Below are 25,696 nucleotides of genomic sequence, written 5' to 3' on the forward strand. Positions count from 1 at the left end.
GTCATTCTGTTAGTCAGCTGGAGCGGGGTATGTTTAACCCTATTTTTAACACAACTTTAATAAGAACTTATAAGCTTCTCAGAAACCAAGCCCAATAACATCCAAGAAAAATCTGATGTTAATTTTAACTGTATCAATCAACATAACTCCAAAGCAAAGGTTTTAAATTTAGACTTTCTTTGCGTGTGTATGGCTCATTTGAAAGAACATACTTAATTCCAAGCCAAGAAAAAAAAATGTAATCTTTGTGACTATGGATCCTCTTCACAGTACAATCAGTAATATGATAAACAGAAGTATTCTTGACAGTTTTATCCTGCACAGTATTCATTTATTAAAATGTCTCTGCATATATACCTAACTATGGTATTGTTAATGTGCACTATACATTTATATCACACATGGAGGCCATATTATGTAGTTATCACTTATACACATTATTTTACAGACATAACATTACTCCCAATAGACACAACTGATAAGCAAGTATTCTGCTTGGAGGAATAACAGCTATAAAAAAGCAATTTATTCTTCAGAAAGTGGACTATTAACACTCTACACAGAGATAAGATAAGAGACAGAGCATCCACAGAGCTCTTACCTATCTTTATTTTGTAGGAGCAGCATGTGAGCAGACAGTAAAACTAATTCATTAAGTACAAATGGTCATAATAAAAATTTCTAATGAGGACCACACATATTGTAATCTGGTCATTCAACAGGATAGTCTGTCAGCTATCTAGCAGAACGAGAAGAGGGACTAAACTTCACATATCCAGTCTTCACAAATAACCAAATCACAATGAGAATGTCTGTACATGCATTCCTTCCAGTACCCTTAATAATCTAATCTGCAGAGGTCAGCACCACGCATTGTAGATGGTGAGCCAGTGATTAACATTTCTGACCAATCTGCACATGTGTAGCCATATTTATGCAGTCATTTTTCTACTTAAAGTGATATAAAAATAGGTGGTACCTTTATTTGTAATAAAATAATAATTACTTTATTTGAAAGTGACTCAAGCTACAGTAACAATTCATTTTAACTATGTAACAGGTGGAACATTTTACTTTCTCTTGAACAGCACTTTTACAATAAAACCTACAGAGTGAATACTTTACATAGATGGAAACATGTATATAGATGTTATTACATTAACCCAGTGGTCACCAGGGGCGGATCTAGAGAAAACTTCTACCCGGGGCGATGTAGGGGGGGGCGATTTAGGCCCTGTCCCCTTTTTGACATCCGAGGCTGCCGGCGGCTGCATACTATCTGCAGGTCCGTTCAGCAGTGACAGGTAGGGACAGTGTGCTGCCAGGAAGCTCTGATTGTGTTTAAAACACAATCAGAGGGGCCGGGCAACACACTGTCCCTGCCTGTCACTGCTGAATGGACCTGCACATAATGTGCAGCCGCCGGCAGCAAGCCCCTGCTAGGGGGCGGGGCCTGGATCCGCCACTGGTGGTCACATAGTTGGCCTGATTCATCAAAAAACGTAATTGGTCAGAAAGTGCACACACATACACCAATATTCAAGTATTAGCATATCTCAAGAACCATTTACATTTGAATACAGGTATAAGCATGCTATTAATACCTACTGTACATAAAATTAATTTTTACATTTGCTCATACTTGCAAACACATTATCTGACATGCATACATATTTGTCATCACTATAAGTCGCCAGATTACACTCATATTACACAATAGACACTGCAAAAACTTTAATTCACGCACTCATTATCTATCCATTTACTATTACAAAACCCTCATTACTGATCTTCCCTGAACCAGACTCTCACCCCTACTATTATTTTGCAACAGCTAGACTTATTTCCCTTGCAAAATGCTCAATAACTGCTGCTCTACTCTGTCAGTCCCAGCATTGCTTGCCTGTTCTTTACGGAATCCAATAAAACTGCACCAACATACATCTCTTCCCTTGTCTCAAAATATCTTCCAATTTAAGCCCTGCATTCTACGTAAGATCTGCATCTCTTATCCACACTCATTACCTGTTACCATTCCCAGTTAGAAGACTATTTTTTGGCTGTTCTCCCTAACAAACAAGACTTTTCAATGACCTCCAGACCTTCAAGCATTCTCTGAAAACCTACCTCTTCAGGCAAGCTTATAAAATTCCTCAATCACCCTGTTAATCTTTCTAGGCTATTACCAACCTTCTACACTGTGCACACAAGAATAAGGCTGAGTAAACACTATACAAAATTTCTCCCAACAATTTTACCAGCGATTAAAGCCAATTCATGTGTACACGCTAAACACATTTTATACGATTTACCTTTAGATCTATGCTCTTCATCTGTCATTACCATCTGCTGAGAAGATCGTGACTCTCCATGGAATGTTGAGGTATGATAATACAGAAGCATAACGAGACATATACCAAACTGTCATTCATCTCTGAGTACATAACTCCATGTTCTCACTAACTATTTGTGTTTGCACTACTTATTCTGTGTCTTACAATCACTGGCAACTGGAGCCTCTATGTTGGTGGTTTCCATACTCGCAACAAAGATTAAACAACCAAAAAGTTGTGCTGTTCAATAAATGTACAAGGACTGCATTTTTTTAAAATATCTGTCACATTAATTCAGAGAAAATAAATAATGTAAATATCATTCTCTTGATATATATATATATGTATTTATCTATATTTACATATATATATATATATATATATATATATATATATATATATGTATATAGTGATGAGATTAATTAGAGTGTCAAACCATGACTTTGTAAGCAATATACTTACCAACACTTTTCGGCCTGACTTTTTAAAGAATGCAAATATTGTGTGAAAAATGTTTTCTTTCTCCTGCGGGATCACACACGGTGCTGGATTTCTGTGGAATGTACACTGTGCTTTGTCTTGACCAATCTAAAAAGTAAAGGATATTGCTTACTGTTACTATCACTTCAAACCGTAAGATGACATCAAAAAATGATCACAGCAACAATGAAAGTACCGCAACGGTAGCTTAACTTACAAACAATATAATCCTCCTTTTCACCAAGAAAATGAGGTTTGTGAGTGTGTGGTATAGCATAGAAGAGACATGTTCGTCTCTAGTTCACAAATAAAACAGAAAAAAAACACTCCGCAAAATGTTAAGATAAGTTTCACTGTTTACACCCAGTAATGCCACAGAATGTGAGAATTGGCTTGTCTTATTACTTTATAAATAGCCCTACAAGGGAAAATGGATAATTAAAGACATTGGACACCACATAGCAGCTTGCAAAATATCCAAATTAGTGTGTGGGACTTTTTTGCATACCAGCACGCACAATATTATTTTTAATACAATTAAAGAAAAAGATTTCTGGTTGAAGTGAAATAAACAGATTGAAGCAAAGAAAGGCTTAGATCTTGGCATTAAGAAAAAATCCAACTATAAACAATTTGCAGGTGGATGTTTTACATCCCACTTCCATTTCCCAGGAGCAGGAATTCACACAGAAAAGATATCAACTGTAGCTTTCATGGAACAGGTTTTCCAGACATTTCTACAGATAGAGATAATCATAGCCACATTACAGGAATTACACACAATTATCTGGGAGCCTACACATGGCAGAACTGCAGTTGTTATCTCTATGCCGCTGACATACATTGCAATGTGTTAGGATAATCCAGCATAAAGCAACTGGATCACTTTTGTGGCCAAATTGAAAATGTATACTTTTATTTAGTGCCAGAGCTGAATAACAGGATTGGCTGGTCAATGGCTAGCTTAAATCATTAAACAGGAAAAAAACATTAAAGTCGAGATTTGACTCGTTTTAATATCGAATACAGGTATTTTTTAGCCCTAATAAACTTTTAACAAATAAAAAATTGCATAATTTGTTGTATATTATTTTCAGATGGATAATCATAAAAGATGTGTTCAGGTCTGCATTCAGATTATTGGCTACTAGCTATCTTTTAGCTAACATAGACAACACCACACATGGGTTTTCATTCCCATTTTAAATCTGCTATCTCACACCATCTCTGCAACTAAAGTCTAGAGAGACTCTGAGGGGTATATTTACTAAAATACCGGGTTGAAAAAGTGGAGATGTTGCCTATAGCAACCAATCAGATTCTAGCTATCATTTACTTAGTACATTCTACAAAATGACTGCTAGAATCTGCTTGCTTGCTATAGGCAACATCTCCAATTCTCATAATATATACTTTCAATAGGGTGGATATTATTGTGTACATTTCTAGGTGCATTTGACCAATGTAATAAAATATTCAAAAACATATAAAAAAACATATTAATCATCAAACTGAGGGGTCATTGGGACTCTCAATGTAAAACATAAATCAAACTAAACCAAAAAGAATTTTAGAAGAAAAAATAAGAGTTGTAATTAATGAAGGTGATGATCCTAAAGTGGTAGTAGATTGGAGTTAAAGTGATCTTCTCACTTTTTCAAACATGCACATTTTCAGGTGGCTCCTCTGTCCTTCCAATGGCGAGAAAGTAGGCTTCTATCTTGGAATGTGCTTGGCAAAAAAGTAGATGTACTTGCGCACATTAAGAGAACTTGCAATAACCCTTGTGAATGTATTTCATTTGCATTTTTTTAGCAGCTTAAGGCCCTATGTTAGGTGAAAAATCTAAGCCCCTTTGCTTCATGTCCATCCTTGTCTCTTGTTTGTCCTCTAAACCCACAAAGCACTTATCAAATGTCTGTCCATTTTGTGCTTTCTACATGCCTTTTGTTTGTTTTCCTTGTTTATGTTGTCCTACTTTGTTTTAACCTACAGTATCTACATTATGACTCTTGAGAGCAAACATGTCTCTTACCTGCTGATCCCAACACCACTTGTGCCAACCTGGAAATTTTTTGCTTGGTTTGATCAATGTGTGTAATGGTAAAAGGATAAACTCTCAGTTTGCTGGGATGTAGTGGAAAAAAATAATGGACTGAAATAACATAATATATCATGCCTAATAATGCTCTTATATGGTCTAATAATGTAGCATATAGCATCTTAATGCAAAAATAGAGCTCAAAAAGCCATCATATATCCTAATAATGTGACCATATAGCCCTTAATGGCACCATACACACACATCAGCTTCCTTGAATTCTCCTTATGATTTCATATAACACCATAATTCCCTAATGAATCCAATTAATGCCATTATATAGTCTCATATATCATTATATACATACAAATGGTCACCATTTAGACTAATTATTCCCCATATTTTCCCCACATTATTACACCAATGCACTAGTGTAACCCGTTCACTCAACTTAAGTAAGGCATTGAACTTACTCACTGTGTGAATCTATTCAGCCAAGGATTTATACTGGTATGACTACATGCACATGGAGTAAGTCCATTTTCTGTGGTGCAGCAGGGAGAAGATGTCACACTAATTCCCTTTCACAAGGAAAAAGTGTGATCATGAAATAATTGGTCCTAATTGATGTCCAAAATGAGCAAAATGTTTTGCATTAAAGATATCTTGAACTTAAATGTACCTCATATGTTAGTATAGTAGTGCCTTGAAGTCAGAAATACTGTGAATATACCCAAATAAGACCCTACATTCGCTACTCTTGAGACAATTATGGATTGCATGTGGGGTTTCAAGTTCATCACAAACGGTCTTTTGCTGAGAACTTTTCTTAATTTGAACTAGTGAATCTTGATAATCCCATGGACCTTTTTGGCTGATTTTACAGGTAGGTCATATACTGTGTATGTCTCATTTAATTAACCATATAAATGCCAATTATATTTAGTAATGTGTGACACTACTTCATTTAACTACTTAGTTGTCCAATTTGTTCAGCACAAACTAATCACTCTACTGGGTTAAGCTGAGATAGGTCTGTTTAACTGTCCTCTTCTAAACACTTCAAGCTGTTTTAATCAATACAGATACACTCAGATTCCTTTCAGACATCTAAGACATTGGCTTTATTCCCATAACTAATCCCTTGTTAAGAGATTTTCCAAGGCACTTTATAATGCCTGAAAAAGAGACCAATGATGCACCAGAGCTATTCCTGCTTGCAACATGAGAGTATTCTTTATACTCATTTTACGTTCTTGCTTTTGCTTTATCTCAAAATCAGTTGTCAAATTCAGCAGCAAAACACATATAAAGAAACAACAGTTAAATCGCATACAGGCAGATGATGGTGTTGAAAGACACAGAGACTAACAGAGCACATGCAAGTTTAATAAAGAATATTAATAAACCAAGTCATAGTATATTATCATAGATTTAAAATTAAGATGGAAATCAAGAAAAGAGCTATTTACAGAAATCACTATATTTTGGCGATTTACAGGGCAATTTTCAAATAGCTGAATCTATTAAAAGGAAATGGCCCCCTTTTCAAACCTCCCAAAAATTGTCAAATATAGCAAAATATATGAGTGACTTCTGCATTGTAAAGTATAGAATAGGAGCAATCTAGTAAACAGCGATTTAGTAAATTACCAATAATGAGCGCACAGGCTTCAGACACATGACATTGTTTCAAAAGTAGTGAGATGGCAAAAAAAAAAATTTTTTATGTATGTACAGAGCTTTTCCCATTAATTTCAATGACCCATTCTTTTCAATGGGATTTTTACACAAATGTAAAAAAGGTTGGAAGAGAAAAAAACAAGCCTTTCCTGACACTAGCTGATCAAAATATGGAGTTCTTCATTTTTAACTAATTACAACTAGTTTAAAAAAATTAATGCTGGTGATTTGCTGGTGGTGATGGGGAGTTAAGGGAGACCCCGTTTGGATCCCATATCAATAGAAAGTAATTGAATCTCTACTGTTGTGGGGGGAAAACAATTAACTATGCAGTGAAGCTTTATTCATTTCAATGGGGTTTCTATGTGCAGCACACAGCCCCATTAAATGGATTGGACATTCAAATAACTGGGCCATTGAAAGGAATGTAAAGCTCTGATAAGTGGAGAGTAAATTCCACTTTTTTACAAGATTAGTTTAGTCACTTAATTCTCAATTGATTACTGTGAAATTTAGAGATTTTGATTGATTTTAAACTATGAAAATCAATCTTTACTAATTTCCTCCACAGTCTTAATACATTATATTATGCTTCAGATTTGTAATACTACATGTTAGTTCAAAAACACAAATTAAAAGTATACCAAAATATAAGGGTGATGGTTCTTCTTGAAAATATTTTGGTTAAATATATTTTTGGGAAACTGTTCCTACTACAATTACAAACTTATACACAAACCTACTAAGAAGTAAGTCTATGTAATTGTGCATTGATAAAAATTTTGCTCTATTTTGAAGGATGGCCATTTAATTGCAAGAGTGCAAATGCATCTTGTTTTCCAAGGAACTGCATGGATCATAGGATCAAGATGACAGTGTTTTAAGGGGCACAGAATTCTGTACTGGTCAATGGAAGGAGTTGGAAGGACTGGCTGGTGGATGGAGCTTCACGTGCAAACTAGGCGCACAAGCCACCTACATTTGCCCTTAGGTACAAGAATGGGATTTCATTTTGAGGGATGGGGTTATTGAAAGAAGATTTAAGGTGATAAAAGTGCATTTCCTGCATTGTGTGAAGTCAAACAGCCTTTTTCTCCCAACAAAGGCCTTCAATTCTCCATCACTTTAAATGTACATAAATTGGGTCTTCTCCCTGTACTTATAATGTTTTTTGCACTTTCCATTTGCACTTCTGCAGGAAAATATATATGTAACAGCAATTCCATCCATGTAATAAAAATCATCAAACACTAAGCATCTAAGCTAAGCAGTCCTAAATTGAGGGTTGAGTGACTTTTAACTGTTCCCATTCTGCACCAATTCAGCTTCCTCTGGTAACCTGTAAAACTAGGTGCATGGTACCTTTATGGTGGTGGTCCCTACAACTGTGAGGTGGGCGTGCACCCTGAGATGCATTTGGTGGACAATAGGGTGCCCTTATGCACACAAAGCAGCACTGGAGGAGCACTGATTTTGCAGTTCATAAATGACCCATAATATCAGACTGAAGTTGTATGGACTGTATGATCTCTATGCAGCTGGAATAAAACAACCGAGACTAGACAAACAGGGTACTACATCAGCTCCAGTGCAAGCCCTGTAAATCAGCCCATCAGAGAATTTGAGATGTATTACAAAAAAAATTCAGGCAAAATGGGTAATTTACATATTGAAAGCACAGAGCAAATGACATGCCACATGCCATCAGAAGGTCACACAAGTAAAGCAAATTTTGCATAGAACAATGGAAGGACCTGGGCCGACAAGATGCATGCCACACTTCTGCAGGATAGGAGCAATTATGTCACAAACATCAGTAGTACTATCATGATTGCTAGCAACAGGCAGCCAAATCTACTATAAGAGATAGTTTCTATAAAGACCTTGCCTGCAAGTACATTGTACAGGTTTTCAGTGCTTTGGTGTCCACATGGAGATGTAGGAGATGTGGGCTGCAAGAATCTTGTAAACAGAGGTTAGCCATATTGTTCCTCGAGTGTCCTGCGGAGAAGCTGAATCTAACATCTGCCCACATATTGATAGGAGAGGTTAATATAGGTTCAAATGCTGCATTATGGGTGACTTTCGCACCTCATCCAGAATCCCGGAATAACCTGGATTTCATTAAATAGTGGAGGTTGTATGCAGTGTGAAGGTAGCTCATATTTATATGTGGATGTTTCAGGGTTTTTTTTGATTTTTTTCATCTATTTGAACTATGATGGATCAAAAAAGGAAGTACAGAAGATGTTATTTTACAGTTAATAAAGTGGTAAACAAATGTTTTATGGAGTCATTTATTCAATTAAAATTGATATGAAATTTGCTAGTATTTCTTTATGCATTTTTATTCTTTAAGTTTAATGACAATGGATCTTAGGGACCTCTATCCATTATACTGGGACCACTGGTATGGATGCCAAGCCAGAGATTCCAATCTTGGGAACTACTCCAGGCCCCAAGAGGGGTCAGAAAGAGCCTCAGTGTATCGGGTCTAGTAACCTCTGCAAGGGGGAACACACGTGTTGGAGCCCCATACCTGCGAGTTTACAGCCCAATGTATTTTAAATAAAAGTTAAAAAAACATTTATCACTTGAAATAAAGCATTCTGTAATGCTTGGAATTATATGAAATATGAAATGTGAAATAAGTATTGTATTTCAAAATAAGGAAATATTTAAATGGAAAATGGGAAAAATGTGATAGAAGGCCGCAATGTGATGTCATTTTCAGTTGTTTATGTGCTTTGGGGTCCCACCTTTCAAACTGCTGTGATTGCACATATCAGAAGCACAGTTGGACCATGACAAATGACAAAGCTCAATGTGGACATTAAAATCTGAGACATAAATAAATGTACAGTATCTGGCATTTTCCTAAATTTATACAAAATATGCAAAGATGTAAAAAGACATTACCCATAAGTGGGAAGTGGTGGATTGTTAGGTTAAGATGTACATTTTGAATTAAAAATTGTACTCCAGCCCCCTTACTGAATCACCCTCTCCCATAATAGCCATAACTTTCATTTACCAGTCTGGCAATCTAGCAAGTGTGAACCGTTTGCTCTGTGCTGGACTGCCGGATAGGTAACTATAAATAAATAAATATATAACTATTATGAAGCAGTTCACAAAGGGTTGGGGAGGAAAACGTTTTAATAGAACTGGAGAACCACTTTAAGTTAAACCTCATATCTTAGTATGCCAAAAATATCTGCAATATCACACACAGGAGATTAGGTATCACCATAACAGCATGGGTTTGGGATTTATTTCATAGGGTGCATCGCCTCAATGTCCGGTTGCGCACACTGCCGACCAGTACAGTACAGAAATCCCCGCTAATTTTCCTTTGCATCTCAATGAGATGTGCGGGAAAATGAGCAGAGATTTTAGTAAAAATTCTGACGTAATGTATCTCTTCGGACTGTTCCAGAGACACATCGCATCACCTTGTGGCCAATTGAATTCCCACCTAAATTTTGCCTTATTTATGTATAGAACTGTAATTGTACACATAAATTTCCCTATATACATTACATTGAAAGGCATTCTCATTGTAAATGAGGGTATAATTACAGCTATATACCCCAAAAATACATTACAATAAAAATATAAAAAGGCAATCAGTTTATATAAAGTTTTAACAGACTTACCATAATGTCTGTGATGTGGAACATTTCAGCTCCAGAAGCAGAGAGGTGGTTAGGAAACATAATTTTGATAGAAGATCCGGGCAATGTACTTGGTCCAGCATTGTAAACCTGAAAATAAAAAGCACACACATAATTTTAAAATGGGAACAATCTTTACACATGCATTTATTTTAGTTTAAAAGCAAAGAATCCCATATAGATATTGTTATTTTCTGGCCAGAGAACATAAACTATTTGAATTTATTAATTCATAAAAATGTGTAGCAGCAGCCACATTGTTTTTGTTAGCCTCAGTAAGTGGATAAAGCCTCCATACGTAGCAGTAACTACAGTATCTGCCATTTACACAACAGTGAAGGTCATAACTGTATGAATTTCTCTGAATTTAATGCACTTATGTTACACGAAGTACATGATTTTTGTATGTAACGTAACTAGTGATGAACTATTAACATTTTTTCCAATTTACATAGGAAACAATTTTGCAATTGATTACTTTAATTCCATCAAAACCAAAAAGATATTTAACCCATTGTAAACGTCATTTGTATTGCCTAGAAGGAAGCATATTGCACATATGGTTTTGGATAAAGATGATGTAAAACATCTCTAAATTCTTGGCATACCAATCTAACATAATATCCCAGAGTCTGCAGACAATCAACAAAACAGCTCTAATGAAATAGCTAATAATTCATCCAACCCCTTTGCTATCAAGCTACTTGTCATGTAGCAACAGAAGTGAGTTTCACTGACAACACACTTAGTAGTGGCACACCAGAAAAATGTCAGGGATCAAATGAAAGGGTTAAATGTTTATTTCAATGGCTATACAACAGTTACACAATCCATTTAGAATAAAAAAGTCCAATTTAATCAGAATGTTTGGCAAATATTGGTCATGCAACATGCTTTTCTAAAGAGCAGTGCAATATGGGTGCCAAACTGGTAGAGGACCTTAAGAGAATATGAATGTCAGAGTTGGTAGTGGACATATGCGGGTATGAGTTAGTAGTGGGCATATAGAGAATATGAGTGTATGAGTTGGTACAGGACATACAGAGAATACGAGTGTGCGAGTTGGTAGTGGACCTTAAGAGAATATAGTGCAATATGGTCATGGCTAAAAAATGTATATGTGACTGGAGCAATTTCGCATTGTTATTAAATGAAAGATTATCACGTCTATTAAATCATCATTATTTTAACTTTCTGGCTTCCTTCTGTGCTTGTAAGACAAGTCTTTATATAAACATGCAGATTTGCTTATTTTACCCTAAATACTACAGAACACTGATGGCTTCAATTGTAGGGAATAGATAACTATGTTGTATCCATGGGTAACAAAATAAACAACTATCTGTGGTAGAAATATAAAGCACAGAAGTAAGCCAGAAACATAAAGCAATCTTATAACCAACAACAAATCATAGTCATCTGATGCTTGACAACTCCATTGAGAGGTACAACAGCAAATTGTCTGTCAACTGCAGGGGCCAGGACCTGGCACATGCCTATAATCACTAAAAGCCAAATGTCAGGAACTTGCCCTGTACCAGTAATTATCAACTGCCTGGAGCCGGGAACTAGCACAATGACAGTAACCACCAACTGCCTGGAACAAAGAACTAGCACAATAGCAGTAACCACCAACCACCTGGAACAAAGAACTAGCATCATGACAATAACCACCAACTGCCTGGAGACAGCAACTAGCCTAGTGGCAGTAATTACCAGGTGCCCGAGTCTGGGAGCTGGAAAAAGTGCCTGTGGTAACCAACTGCTTGGAGCCAGTTACCAGCACAGATCCGGTGCCCAATGTCAGCTCAGAGCCAATAACTTGCAGCGTGCCTGTAATCTCCAGCTGTCTAGCGTCAGGATATGCGCCATATCAGTAATCATCAGCTACTTGGAGCCAGGAGCTAGTACATTGTCTGTATCCATGAGAATATATCACAAACTAGAGTTACAATGGTTATCCCTCTACCTTTTCTACCAAGTGTACCCCACATCTCTTAGATTATAATCTCATTTGGGCATAGCCATCTTTTTCTTCTGTTTCATATCATTGTATAACATATGTTTGTATCATAACTACAGACTCAAGAGCATGCTCTCTGCAGTTCTCCAAACCATGTTTCTGTAGACAGACCATCAGAGAAAATAAGATGTTGGGTATAGGTAGGGGAAAGAGAAAACTAGCAGAGACATGAAAAATATTTGTGGGCCCTTTAGCTTTAATGTTCAATAGCAACAGGATATGCCAATAATATCAGTAAATCAAAAAACAGTGCAAACCTTAAACGTGAAGTTGACAGACTGGAAGTGACATGCCTGATCCTGGAGCTGAATAAAGTTGGAGGCATCCACGGTATCACCATAAACAAAGGAAGAAGGAGACACAGTCCTGTAAGAATAAACACCAAACATTTACTTCTATTGTGACATTTACTTCATGCGCTACTATGGCGCCACAAAGGTCTGTACACGTGCTGTTGCATCAAGTTGTCCAAAATAACATTTTGCAACACCAAGATAATGCATTATTGCTACAGGATAGGTACAATGTTGTGCCTGGCATTTCTTTTGAATATTCTCCAGAAGTGTACATTGTTGTGAAGCAAACAATAAATAATCGGTACACTGTATGATCTTCTTAGATGGGGAATTGGATCATTTAAACTAAGCATGTTATTGTAGATATAGGGCATTGTCACAAATCTCACACTTTTAAGTTGCCCATATACACAGGAAGATACTAGTGCATAGCCTAACATCTTACTGCATGCTGTTCTTTCCACCAATTCCAAAGAAAGATGTGAGGTTATGTGTACATCTTATGTTCACATGTATACGCTATGGAGGACTTTTAAATACAACCCAACTTTAAATATAACTAAAAACACAACAAAGCAGAAAAACATATACTAATATACAAGGTAGAAGCAATCTGGGCTATAACGAGACATTTGTGGGCCTCATTGCAGAATTTTGTACCATCCAAAGGTGGCCAAAATGTCCAAAATGGGGACAAGCTTGTGTGTTGTTGAGCAAAATGAAGAGATCCAAGCCAAAAAAAAAGCAACATGAAAAGCAATCTTTTAAACTGGTGGAAGACTTGCTGGAGTGTGGGGGAATTGTCACCCCTATCTACTTGCATTGACCTTAGACATTTTTACTTGATAGGATTTTACAGCTTTGCTGTATAACTCAAGCAAATGCTACACTATAAGCGACCCTAGGATTTTACAATAGCATAGGTAAGGCACTATTGGTTTTACACGAGAATCCAAATACAACACACCATTAAATTCAATACAAGTGCCTGATCTTTCCAACGTTACTAGTTATGTTGGGTTACTGCATAACAAACCAGAGGGTAACATTGATAGTAATGCTAACTGTAACAAAAAACTGTGGATGTGTTTTATTCTTTTTGGAAAGAGGAAACACAGCACTGAAGATAAAAACCATATATCCTGTTTTTACAGCCTGAGAACCAAAGACCAGATGAAAGCTTGTGCCGGAAAGTTTGATATAAAAACATAAAAAGAATGTGATTTTCCATTGGGATGAAAATTGCACAGTTCCTATTTTATTACTATGTGACAGCAATTGGTCACTTACCCTGTTACTGATGAGTCCACTTCGTGCTTTAAAGGCACAGCCAAAGTGAGGGTGTTGTCGTGCAAAGACTCTGCACGTTCAATGTTTCCGCTGTGGGAGAAAATATAATAAAAAAACCATTAAATGTCATTAAGCAGCTTTTCCATATTAAGTCCACCCACCTAACAAAAGTATAAATACAATCACATATATAACAATCTGTTAGAAAAATTCTAACAAATGTTTATTCTATGTAAAAAGGACCTACACAATACTAAAAAACATGTAAAATATTTTAAACACACCAGTCACACTCTAAATCCATTTCATATCCCTGCTTGAAAAGGTAAAGTGACAGCCTGACCTGCTCTCAAACAAGAAAAGATTAGAATCCTGTCTGGAGTACACCAGTGTATGTGCCACATCATTTTCCAATAGACAATATAGAATTCTTAAGAGTATTAAAATCGCCACAATGGTTCTTATATATATATATAAACAAAACAGATTATTATTGCAAATGGATTGCAGATTATTTTACATACAAAATGACCGACCAATGATGAGGTCATATGCAGCATTTTAAAAAATGCAAAGCTCCTAGCATGACATAAATTATTATATTTCACTACGCAAAAGCTGTAATGGATTTCATTACCATACGAGACAAATGGATTTTGGGCTACACTATTCATAGACAAGGTCATGTGCTATAAATATAAATATTCAATCAAGAAAGAAGAAATTAAAGGAGTATGTGAATAACAAGGCTGCAGAAGAAAGCTTCTACTTTTATGCCAAAGTAATAAATTCAGCAGCTTAAATATGCTCTGTGCCATAAGTGTAACTTTACATACATTATGTACATTATGTTAATATAATGTCAGAATTCTTTGCAAAGTCAACATTATTGATTTTCTAATTTTGAGTCAGCACTGTGGCTAGTAAAATTATTCTTGAACCTCATTAAAGCGAGGGAATGCTGATTAGAAAGTGGACATCCCATTAATCTCTTCCTAGAATATTTCAGATGTCTCTGTATTAACAGAGTGAGTGTGAATAGACAACTATAGCAGGGAGCATGAGATTGCTTTTAGGGTAGATTCACACGACCGTTTGTTTGCGACTGTGGTACAGTTAGTTCAAGCTGTGATCTACAAAGCTTAATAATGTAAAAATAGAAAATATCTGGTAAAGTGTATAGTGATATTCTGTTTCGTTGAAAGATGAATGATCTTCATTTTCACAAGAATCAAACTGCAGTGATCGCTACTTGAACTGATCATACTACGGGCACAAAATTGTGCGTATCTACTCTCATGGGTATGAAATTTTTATGTCACACTTAAGCGGTGTTCCGTGCCTTGGAAAACCTTAAAATCTAGTTGAAGGATGTTGTCATTATTATAAGTTTTTGATTTGTGTATAGTTACTGAAGCCACGGTGTGGGTATTTCAGACTTTTTGGGGTATATTTATTAAACTGCGGGTTTGAAAAAGTGGAGATGTTGCCTATAGCAACCAATCAGATTCTAGATGTTATTTATTTAGTGCATATAAAATGACAGAAGGAGACTTTAGGAGAATGACCTAAAGTCAGACCTGAGTCTCTCAATGAAAAGGAGCCATGACATAATAGGGAGGAATGTCGGATTACTCTGGATGGAAGATCTGCATTAAAAGGCAGGAAAAGTGTTGGGGAAAACAGGTAATATCATTATTTTCATTAAGGTAATATTGTATTTTTATCATGCAAATGAAAATAGTAAGGGTCTGCAGTTATAATAAGAATGTTATATTTGGGATGTTTGTGCTGTGTATGTTGCATTTACTTCATTAAAATAAATAATAGATTTTTAAAGAGTTATGTACTATTTACTTATAATCTAATTAACAAAAACCAATGGCTACTTATCAACTAGTTTCCTATAGCTATTATCAGGGGCAGGCTGGGCTGGGGGCTGGGGTCATGTGGGGGGTCAAATGTTACTAATAGGCTGCTGAGTCAAGTCTTGCCCACACCCCCCCCCCACCCCCGGCTATTATGATTCCTGGTGATTGACATTCTACTAAGTTAAATTGCAAACAAATGTCACATTAATTAGTGAATTGATTCTGACCATTCAGTATACAGGCATTGTTATAAACTAATGTATTTACCTCTATTTGTTTTATGAATACAAATACCAGGATAAAACAGTCAAAATACACCCACAGGAAACAGGTTAAGAATAATATACTGCTACTATATAATTCACGTAACTTTAACTTGTTTTAGTACAAAGATTCTTCAGTCAAACATAGGTCATTTCTTTTTCATCTGGAAAAAAAATACTGTTCCCTTATTACACCTAAATTACTGTTTAATTTCCTTTGATAACAAATAAGACCAGTAATCACAAAGAAGAAAGCAGGAAAAGGGTAACATTGAGTAAATAAAAAAAAAATCATGAATCAGATATAATGAGTAGATATGTATATTACCTTTGTGCAGTGACTAGGAACTGAAGAACGTCATCATCTCCAGACAAGTGGCTGGTATCAAAGATCACACTGAAATCATACTGTTGTGAGATAGAGAATACATAGCAACTTAAAAAATATTTCAGAACTTTACAGATATATTCATAATTATAATTATTGCACATCATCTACAAATTATGAAATAACTATTTCACAATACATACTTCTGTGCAGATTCAACAGAGTATCCACAGCCTTTTTTTAATAACATTACAAGAGCAAAACAGACTAAAGCTAGGTACACACTACACGGTTTTCCTCCAATAAACGGCTCAACCAGCCGACATACGACCGCTCGTTCAAAAGTCGGGTCAGTGTGTGTAGTGACACGATTATCGACAGTCTGCCCAAATGGATGATTGTCGCCTCATTTGGTTGGTCGTACCGTTACGTTCCAATCTTGTTTCTGTTGTGTAGTGTGTATAAACTTCCGACCGATCCACGATAGTGAGTGCGAAATTACAATCATTGCTCACGACAACCTGGCTGTAAAAAGTCGCTAACGGGACGGCCGTTCTTCCCTTTATCTTCTAAAACAAGGCTGGTGTGTATACAGTCCATGGACCGAGCGATCGGACCATCGATCGGGTGTAAAATCGATCGGCATAAAAAGTTGGTGGAAAATTCTGTAGTGTGTACCCAGCTTAACACAGACTATATACAGCCTAACGTACTCTAATCATAAGGCCTTGAGTAATGAAACGGTTCTAAAAAATGATGATAGAATTTTTACAGTAATAACAGCAGTGTTTATAAGTGTGTATTATAATATATTCTTTTATTTTTCATTTTTCAGGTCTACATAAATTTAGCTCATTTATAGCAGTCACAGTTGAATATAGAATGAATTACTTTCAATCTTGAATCTCTTTAATGTATCTAAATTATATGAGTTAAGCTCCATGCCTTCACAACTAAGTTATATACACATAAAAAGTGTTTTTAAATGGAAAAAAATAATAAAGTCTTCATCAATATAGCAAAAAAACTTCCTGAGAAAGAAGATCACAGCTTCCCAAAAACTCAGTGATGACTCCAGACATTTTATTGCTTCAAATAAAGGCATGGGATGTGTTACATATTATCACTGTAAAGCAACCTGAGAGATCCCTTTCTGTTACATTCCGCTTTTATTTTTATGGGAGCAGAAACATGTGTGTTTACATTCTTTTACTGAATTAGAAATGTTGACATATTACTGCTCCTGGGCTTCACAGCAATAAGTCATTAAAAGGAACTTAAGCACAATGCATACATGTGCTGTCACGGGCATGTTCAATATAAAGATCTTGAAAAACAGAGCAATACTACACTGTAGTAAGGAGTACAATAAAATCTGTCAGGACTCAAGTGTTTCCTGTGATCCCAAGCCTATCTGACACACTCCAGTGACATTATGTAAATAGGATCCACTCAGTGACCTGATATTTCCAACACATATTGCGGCTCAGCTCATGGAAAACTTCTGCAGTGTTAATTCATCCAATTACGATAAACATTTTTGAATGCTAGAGGCATTAAACAGATTAGGCACAAGCTAAGATAATAGTGCTTCCTTTACTAAATAATACATCCCCACATCCAAATAAACTCTTCCAGAAAGAAATGGAGTTCATTACAAAACCAAATAAATATATCAAATAATATAGAAGTATAACAAAGAAAGTATTTTCCAACTCCTAGTTTCATTGCTACCATTGTGGTGCTGTGAATTTGTGAGTACTCATACAAAGGATTTAATAATCAAGATACCATACAACAACTTTTAGATAGGTGGCTGATTCTCATTGGTTGCTGTGATGTAATACAGCCAATAAGATTTGTCATTTAGTTAAAAAGTGTTCCATTGCTCTATCTGGCACATGGAAGGTGGTGGACTGAAGAGGTGTGACACACTGAAATGCTGCAAAATATCCTATAGTACCAAAATAATTCAGCTGCAAAATATTATCTTTGTATGATGAAGATATAAGTGTGTGAATCACCAAGGTTTGTCTTTATATAGGGGAAGGCTCACAAATAGCTCAGTCTAAATGAAGCCAAGCCATGCACTTGACATTGTAGGATCACATAAGGTCAAAAGACTTTATGGCAAAATGAATGTTCTTAGCAGTCACCATAATGCTGAACACATCTGCATCTGTCAGTATTCTTCTTTCATAATCGCTTTGTGCTTACTCTGTGTGTGGTTCTCCCGGCATACAAGTCACAGTTAACACAGAAAACATTAATAGAAAACCTTCATCTAACAACTTTAAAAACAAACCAAAGTTAGTATAGTTCATTTGGAGACCTTATTATGAACCCTTAGGAAATTTCATAAAATAATGAATTCCACAGCTGCTGTATCCTCCTCCCACATAGGCAAATTATAAACGGAAACCATGACTTTCCATGTGTTTTGATTAATTGTTAGTGTGTCACTGTAAATAGAATGCAAGATACAGCAATGTGTTTTACAAAATGAGTAATTCAAAATATTCAGAATATAGCCCATTTAATTAATTAAAGAACTAGTATGTTGAGTAAAAAGTGGTTATGTATGGAAATAATTTTATTTCAGCAGCAAGAAATAGTTGTACATGTACATGAAACTAGCCTAGAAATGGCCAACAAGAATGAGATTACAATGTACTAAAGATACTCAGGCTCGGTTCCCCGAGAACCTAACACACCTGAACTTAGCAGATCTGAGTACCGAGCCAAGTCGACTCGGTACTTTCGCGCGCACTCGGAATTGAAAAAGAGGTAAAACTTCATTGTTACTTCGTCGGATCTTGCGATTTTTTAATTCTATAAGTACCGCCCTCTGCGGTGATCCAGTCTCTAGTGCAGTTGGGTAGCATTATAGTTAGAAAAGAAATAGGAGGGGTATCAGTGTTCTTCAAAGTCTCCAGTGACATTCAGGAGAGCTCCAATGCTCCATTGCTAATTGTAATTGCTGAAATAGAAATAATAGGGCTGGCAGTCTTGGTCTAAATCTGCAGTCACATTGTACTGTGTTATCTAGCTACTACACCAACAGGACAGCTCCATTGATAATTGTCATTGCTGAAATAGAAATAATAGGGCTGGCAGTCTTGGTCTAAATCTGTAGTCACATTGTACAGTGGTATCTAGCTAACACACCAACAGGACAGCTCCATTGCTCCATTGCTATTTGTCATTGCTGAAATAGAAATATTAGTGCTGGCAGTCTTTGTCTAAATCTGCAGTCACATTGTACGGTGTTATATAGCTAACACACCAACAGGACAGCTCCATTGCTAATTGTCATTGCTGAAATAGAAATAATAGGGTTGGCAGTGTTCTTCAAAATCTGCAGTTACATTGTACTGTGCCAAAGCTCACCCAAAAATAGGAGAGGTGGCAGTGTTTAGTGCTGAAGCAGAAATTCAAAAATTAGGGCTAGCAGTGATATTAGAAGTCTCAAGTCACAATTTACTCTGCCATAGCTCATACAGAAACAGGAGGGGTAGCAGTGTCCTTGTCACTTTCCAGTCTTCAGTCACACTGTTCTTGTCACTCTCCAGTCTAAGTCATGATGATACTAATCCCTCTACCTCATGTGCTAAAGCCTATGTTCAAGTGCATTGTGGTTTTAAGTCAGGGAAACAAAAATGTAAATAAAAAGCTTGTACCTTTTTTGAAGAAAAAAACAGCTCTCTAATAAAGGTGAAAGTTTATTGCAGAAAAACATAAAAGTGCCAACATGCCATTCTACCCAAAATATTTCCACGCATACCAGAATCAGCTAGCTTCCTTCTCTCAGCTAGATCTCAGCACCTGCAATCTACACTGTCATCATATTCACCCTCATCAGTGTGTACATCATCCTCAAACAATACTAATTCATCCCCGCTGGAATCCACCATCACAGAAGTCTGTGTATTTTGATGAAATTGCCAGTAATGGTCTTCCTCATGGAATTTGTAGTTCATTTTACGGAAGAGCTGTCACGATTTTTGGGCAATTCTTTTAGACCAGACTAAATGTCAAAATGTTGTGCAGACACATCTGCATCACCACTGGGTGTCTTGGGAAAGCTTTTTTCCTAGCAGCAATTTCCAGAGAAACTGAAGAAGGAGACGTCATTATGTCATGTACCACTTGAGCTGTCAGCTTGCTGACCAGGAGCTCATTGCATCTCTTGAGATCTGGGTCATTTGGAAAGAAAGAGAAGACATAGCTCTTAAACCTAGGATCAAGCACAGTTGTCAAAATGTATTGATCCGATTTCAAGATGTTGATAACTCTTTGATCCTGGTGAAGCGAAAAAAGTGCTTAATCTACAAACCCAACATTATTAGCGGAATTGCTTTGTTTCATTTTCTCCTTCAATTTCTCTTGCTGTTTCTCCAAAAGTATAATTAGGGTAATCACTTGCCTCAAGCTAACAGTGTCTGCACTCTCTTCACAGGTGACTACTTTGAGTGGTTTCAGCACCTTGCACAACACGGAAAGTATTCTCCACTACGCTGGACTAAAGTACATTCCCCCTAAATTCTATTCTTCTTGCAGCTGCTTCATTCTCCTACATGCTGTTGCAGAATCCTAAATATTTTGGGACACAGACCGCATCTCCTGCATGTCATTGTCATTTTTTAAAAAGTTCTGTACCACCAAGTTGATTGTGTGAGCAAAACAAGGAATGTGATGGAATTCCCGCCGCTGTAATGCTCTAACAATATTGGTGGCGTTATCAGAAATCATGTTGCAATGACATCCCTTAGTTCTTCAAACAGGTTGTCAGCGGTATTACCTCTGAACTGCGCCTTGTCTCGCCTCTGATAACCACCTCTCACTCTCGTCTTCAAGACTTCTCCCGTGCTGCTCCCCACTTATAGAATTCCCTACCACGCTCAATCAGACTTTCCCACAGCCTTCAAATCTTTAGATGCTCTTTGAAAACCCATCTCTTTTTTAGAGGTGACCTTATCCTCGCTAACACTATTCACACTAATGCACCCTCACAACTATACCAATCTCCACTCTGAGCCACACTTGCTCCTCTTGCTTCAGCTTTGCCCTCTTCCCTTTAGAATGTAAGCTCTCTAATGAGCAGGGTCCTGCATACCCTTTATTTTCATGTCTTTAATCATTTTGCCTGCCTTGTCTGTTCCTGTTTTACATATGACCTATTTTATGTATGTCCTTGTCTTCCTTATTGTACAGCACTGTGGAGTACTGTGGTGCATTACAAATCTACGATAAAAATAATAATATGCCTCTTAGTGAAGCAGATGATGCACAGAGTAGCCTGCCTCTGAAAAATGTGACTTTCTTAGGTACATGCTGCCGCTGTCCCTGCTGGTGAAGGCGAATCACCAACCCAGTGGGCTGTCACAATCATATAATCTTTAGTTTGCCCAGTTCCGCTTGTCTACATATTTGTGGTTAAGTGTAAAGTGGGTAGAATGGCATTTTGTAGCCCAATAATTGCATTTTTATGAACCTTCTGGTAGAGGTGAGGAATAGCTTTTCTAGTAAAATGGTGGTGCGATGGAATTTGGTGACGGGGGCAGAAGACCTCAAGTAACTGTCTAAAACCAGCTGCATTAATAGTGGATATTGGACACGGATCTAATACTAGCATAGTCGCCGTTGCGTCTGTGATCTGCTTTGCGACGGGGTGACAGCTTTCATACTTGCTTGCTCTTGCAAGGGACTGTTTAACAGTCAATTATTTGAAACTTCTAGTAGTCTTCTTCTTGGTCTGCTTCTGGGCTGAAGATCCACCCCCAGTAGCAGGAGCAGCAGCAGTGCTCCTAACGCTCAAGGATTCTTCTGAGGAGTCCTGGATATGGCAGGAGTCATCTCGCCTTAGAAACTTGGATGCAGGACTAACTCCGATCACTTGTGAGGATATTGATGATAAAGGTGTTGGGGGTGTAGATTGCAGGTGCTGGGATCTAGCTGAGAGAAGGGAGGTAGCTGGTGCTGGACTGCCTGTTGTTATTTTTTAGCATAAGTTTCTGATTTTCACAAAAGCTTTCCATGAACTCGCTTCAAATGGCGTAACATGGATGAGGTTCCTAGATGGTTAAGGTCCCTACTTCTATTGACTGTGGCTTTACAATGCTACAAATGGCTAGACAACTGTTGTCAGGATTTGTGTAAAAATAATTCCACACATAAGAGGTGGATTTTTTGGCCTTATGCCCAGGCATGACAATGGCCTTTTTCTTAACACTGGCAAGAACTGCTTCCACTGGTGCATGACTTGCCACAGTAGAGTTCATTAACAGCACTGTTTGCTTAGGTGCCTTATGCCCATTGTTAGCTTGTTTTGTGGATGTCCACACAAACCAAGCACTTCAGCCACAAACTGGCACTGCTAGCCGCTGGAGTGCTTCCTTTGTTAAGTTGTACATCTCCTTTTCAATATCTTACATAAAGGTGGGTGGGAGGGCCCAAGGATAATTCTATCTTGCACCACTTTTCTTTTCTGCCACTGCTGTGTGGAAGTGTTTCCTAGATGTGCTATGAACTGCCGTGTTTGTGTCATTGCTCTGTCGCTTAGCATCCAGCCAGGTCGCTGCAGTCTTTGTTTGAAAGTGTATGAAAATACCATTGTGACCTGTGAGGTAGTCAAAATTGACTGCAAATGACTAGTGTTATTAAGGTTAATAATAATGTAGGGGGAAAAAAGAGCAAAATTATGTGATTTTAGCAATAAAAATAGTGATTTAAAAAGAAAAATAGGAATCCAAAACCAAAACCAAAATACGCAAGGGCGGTTTTGCGAAAACCAAAACACAAAGTTAATCCAGATCCAAAACCAAAACCAGAACACGGGTATCAGTGAACATCTCTACAATGTACCAAGCCTGCATAATAACTGGAATACAAAAACATATTCATAAAAGTCAACTGAATTGATTTTATTATACAGTAGGTAAAGGTAGGGGGATATTATGCTGAAAACAATCTAAAAAAAAAACCAATAGACTTTATTTACTATGAACTAACCAAGAGCAACCCGTCACTTTCTTGCTGTAATGTATCTAGTGTATATTTCCACACTGTACGCAGCATTCGGTATATGGGATAGAGCATATGTTGGTTATAGGCTTTGATATTAGCAATGTACCTGAATGTGCTGCAAGAATTAAACAATTTTAAAGCAAATGTTTGTCACTGGATAATATCATTTTACATCTGACTTTTCAGAATTCTGCTCCTGGTATTAAAAGAGATAATTTGCTAACACCAGAAATATTATATGGTATTGGGAATGTCTTACATGCATTGCACTGGGGTTTGATATTTTTTTAGTTGTTTCTCTCTTGTGTCTGCATGTTTAAGCTACTGTGTAGAAAGAACAAGACCAATCTTCAGCTAAAAAATGTACTGCTGCCACCTAAATAGTCATTTCTATTGAGGTCAATACAACCCTGATTCATACGTATCAGCATTGGCTAAGAGTGATATAACACAGCTTCTATCTATATTCAATGAACAGATTGTTTTCTTAAATAATAAAAGACAATGACACAATACGTGTGAGACACATACCTCCATATGACACAAAGTCCGTAAAAAATATTACTGTTGATTGAAAAAGAATACTCTGAAACCTGACAAATGTCCTCCATTTAATATAAAAGGAAGGATAGGCAAATATTTATCAGGTAGGCAAAATGAGAGCCATCTTGAGTTTTAAAGGAGCAAAAGGACCTTTGCACTCTGCATTTCTTGACATGATCTAATAAAGTTAGGAGACAACAGCACATGTTTAAGTGCAATGGTTTCTTGACTACTACAGTCTGATTTAAGGCACCTTACCTGAGACTTGGACCTCATGAATGGGAAGCCCACACTGCACCTGAGATAGTCATCTTCCAGTAATTCACATGAAACGCCCTGCTCTTCCTATTAAAGGAAAATAAAAATGTTTACTAAACAAGTTTAGATATCATTTTAGGCAATTATATTTTAATATTTTTGCAGGTTTGGTCAAGAGACACAAAACATAAAAACTTTTTTAGTACTGTAAACCCCATACACTGGAACTTGAACACAAAAATGTGTGGGTAAATTGCACAGCTGGAGCTTTTAACTTTTTCAACCCATCCATGCAGTTGGCCAATAACTGCACAGTGAGATTGCAATGATCATTTAATTGCATTTCTTACAAATCCTGATCAATAGATGAAAGCTAATCTATCTTAAAGGTGCAGTGGAAAGTGGATAAGGTTGAACTTTACCTATGCCATTTTTACCTCAATGTTACCTTCAACTTTTTGAGTTTAGTTGTCTTTAATACATCATAAAAAAGCCAGGGTCAGTACTCAGTAGTGAAATGGGAACATATTTACTTTTTTGTAAATGCACCTATTTTTCTGCTTAACATATATGTAGGTGACCACCAGCTTTCTGAGATCCATATATGACCCTTTGCAGGATTCCGGCCCAGATGAGAATACTGGGAAAAGGCAAAACTGTCACTTCAACATCCTACTTACTATCACTTTTAGACCATCCTCATTATTTAGCTGAAGCATTTAAACTTTCTCCTAAACTACTGCTCTTTATAGCCTATCAACTTAAATTAAATGAGCAAGACAACATGCTGTTTCATTTCATATTATTGCATTAGTAAAAAAGTCCCTAATAGCTTATCCTTCAAACTGCACAAAAACATGTAGGAGAAATCACACTTCCTGTTACCACTGCATTTAAACAATTCAAACATTTATATAATAGATTAAATTGTATATTATTGATATAATTTAGATGAATTTACCTTGGTTGTGGGAAGCAAAGTAATTAGAGCAGACTGCATAATTGGCTAATCTAATCAAGCCAAGTCTTGTAAAAGTCTTCTTTACTGATGAAGCTGCTTCATATAATTGGATAACTTTACTTTAAAGTGAATCTGAATTGACATTTTCTAATTCAACAGAGTATCTAAAACCATCAATACATCTATCTTACCAATACTGGTAATGTGTTCAAGAAATGTTTAATTTTCAAAATTATAACCACAATTGTGTTTACTATATGGGTTCAGTGGGAAACATTCCTGGGGTGACATCAGAGGGGAGAGGCGCATACCAATATTTCCTGTTATATTTGTTTTCCATGGCACAACTACTGAGCTCCGAGTCATGGATAATTTGCAATACTATTCAATGTTATTGAATACACTGTGCTTCCAAATCAATACTGAGTACACAGGCTGTACTTCATGTTAAACATAATCTGGACATGACCGCTATCCCATGGACAGCATATATTTGGTAGCATACATTTCTGTTTAATTTTGGGAGGCACTGCTGGTATATTCAATATGAGGAAATGCTGACATAATTAATAAGGTGGCACTGTTTGCCTAATCAACATGGAGACATTACTGACATAATCAAT

The 25,696-nt window shown here is 36.7% G+C and overlaps 1 protein-coding gene across 1 annotated transcript in view; it reads right to left on the reverse strand.

Annotated features, from left to right (window-relative positions):
• Positions 1–25,696, reverse strand: part of ITGA9 (integrin subunit alpha 9) — a 329,646-nt gene that overhangs the window by 31,562 nt on the left and 272,388 nt on the right. Inside the window, exons 19-24 of the mRNA XM_075212608.1 lie at positions 24,113–24,199; positions 16,286–16,365; positions 13,824–13,913; positions 12,495–12,603; positions 10,197–10,304; positions 2,796–2,921 (exon numbers count right to left, since the gene is read on the reverse strand). Of these exons, the coding sequence (XP_075068709.1) occupies positions 2,796–2,921; positions 10,197–10,304; positions 12,495–12,603; positions 13,824–13,913; positions 16,286–16,365; positions 24,113–24,199 (600 nt within the window). The remainder of the gene's footprint in view (positions 1–2,795; positions 2,922–10,196; positions 10,305–12,494; positions 12,604–13,823; positions 13,914–16,285; positions 16,366–24,112; positions 24,200–25,696) is intronic.

The sequence above is a fragment of the Mixophyes fleayi genome, chromosome 5 (assembly GCF_038048845.1).
Source record: "Mixophyes fleayi isolate aMixFle1 chromosome 5, aMixFle1.hap1, whole genome shotgun sequence".
Classification (NCBI taxonomy): domain Eukaryota; kingdom Metazoa; phylum Chordata; class Amphibia; order Anura; family Limnodynastidae; genus Mixophyes; species Mixophyes fleayi.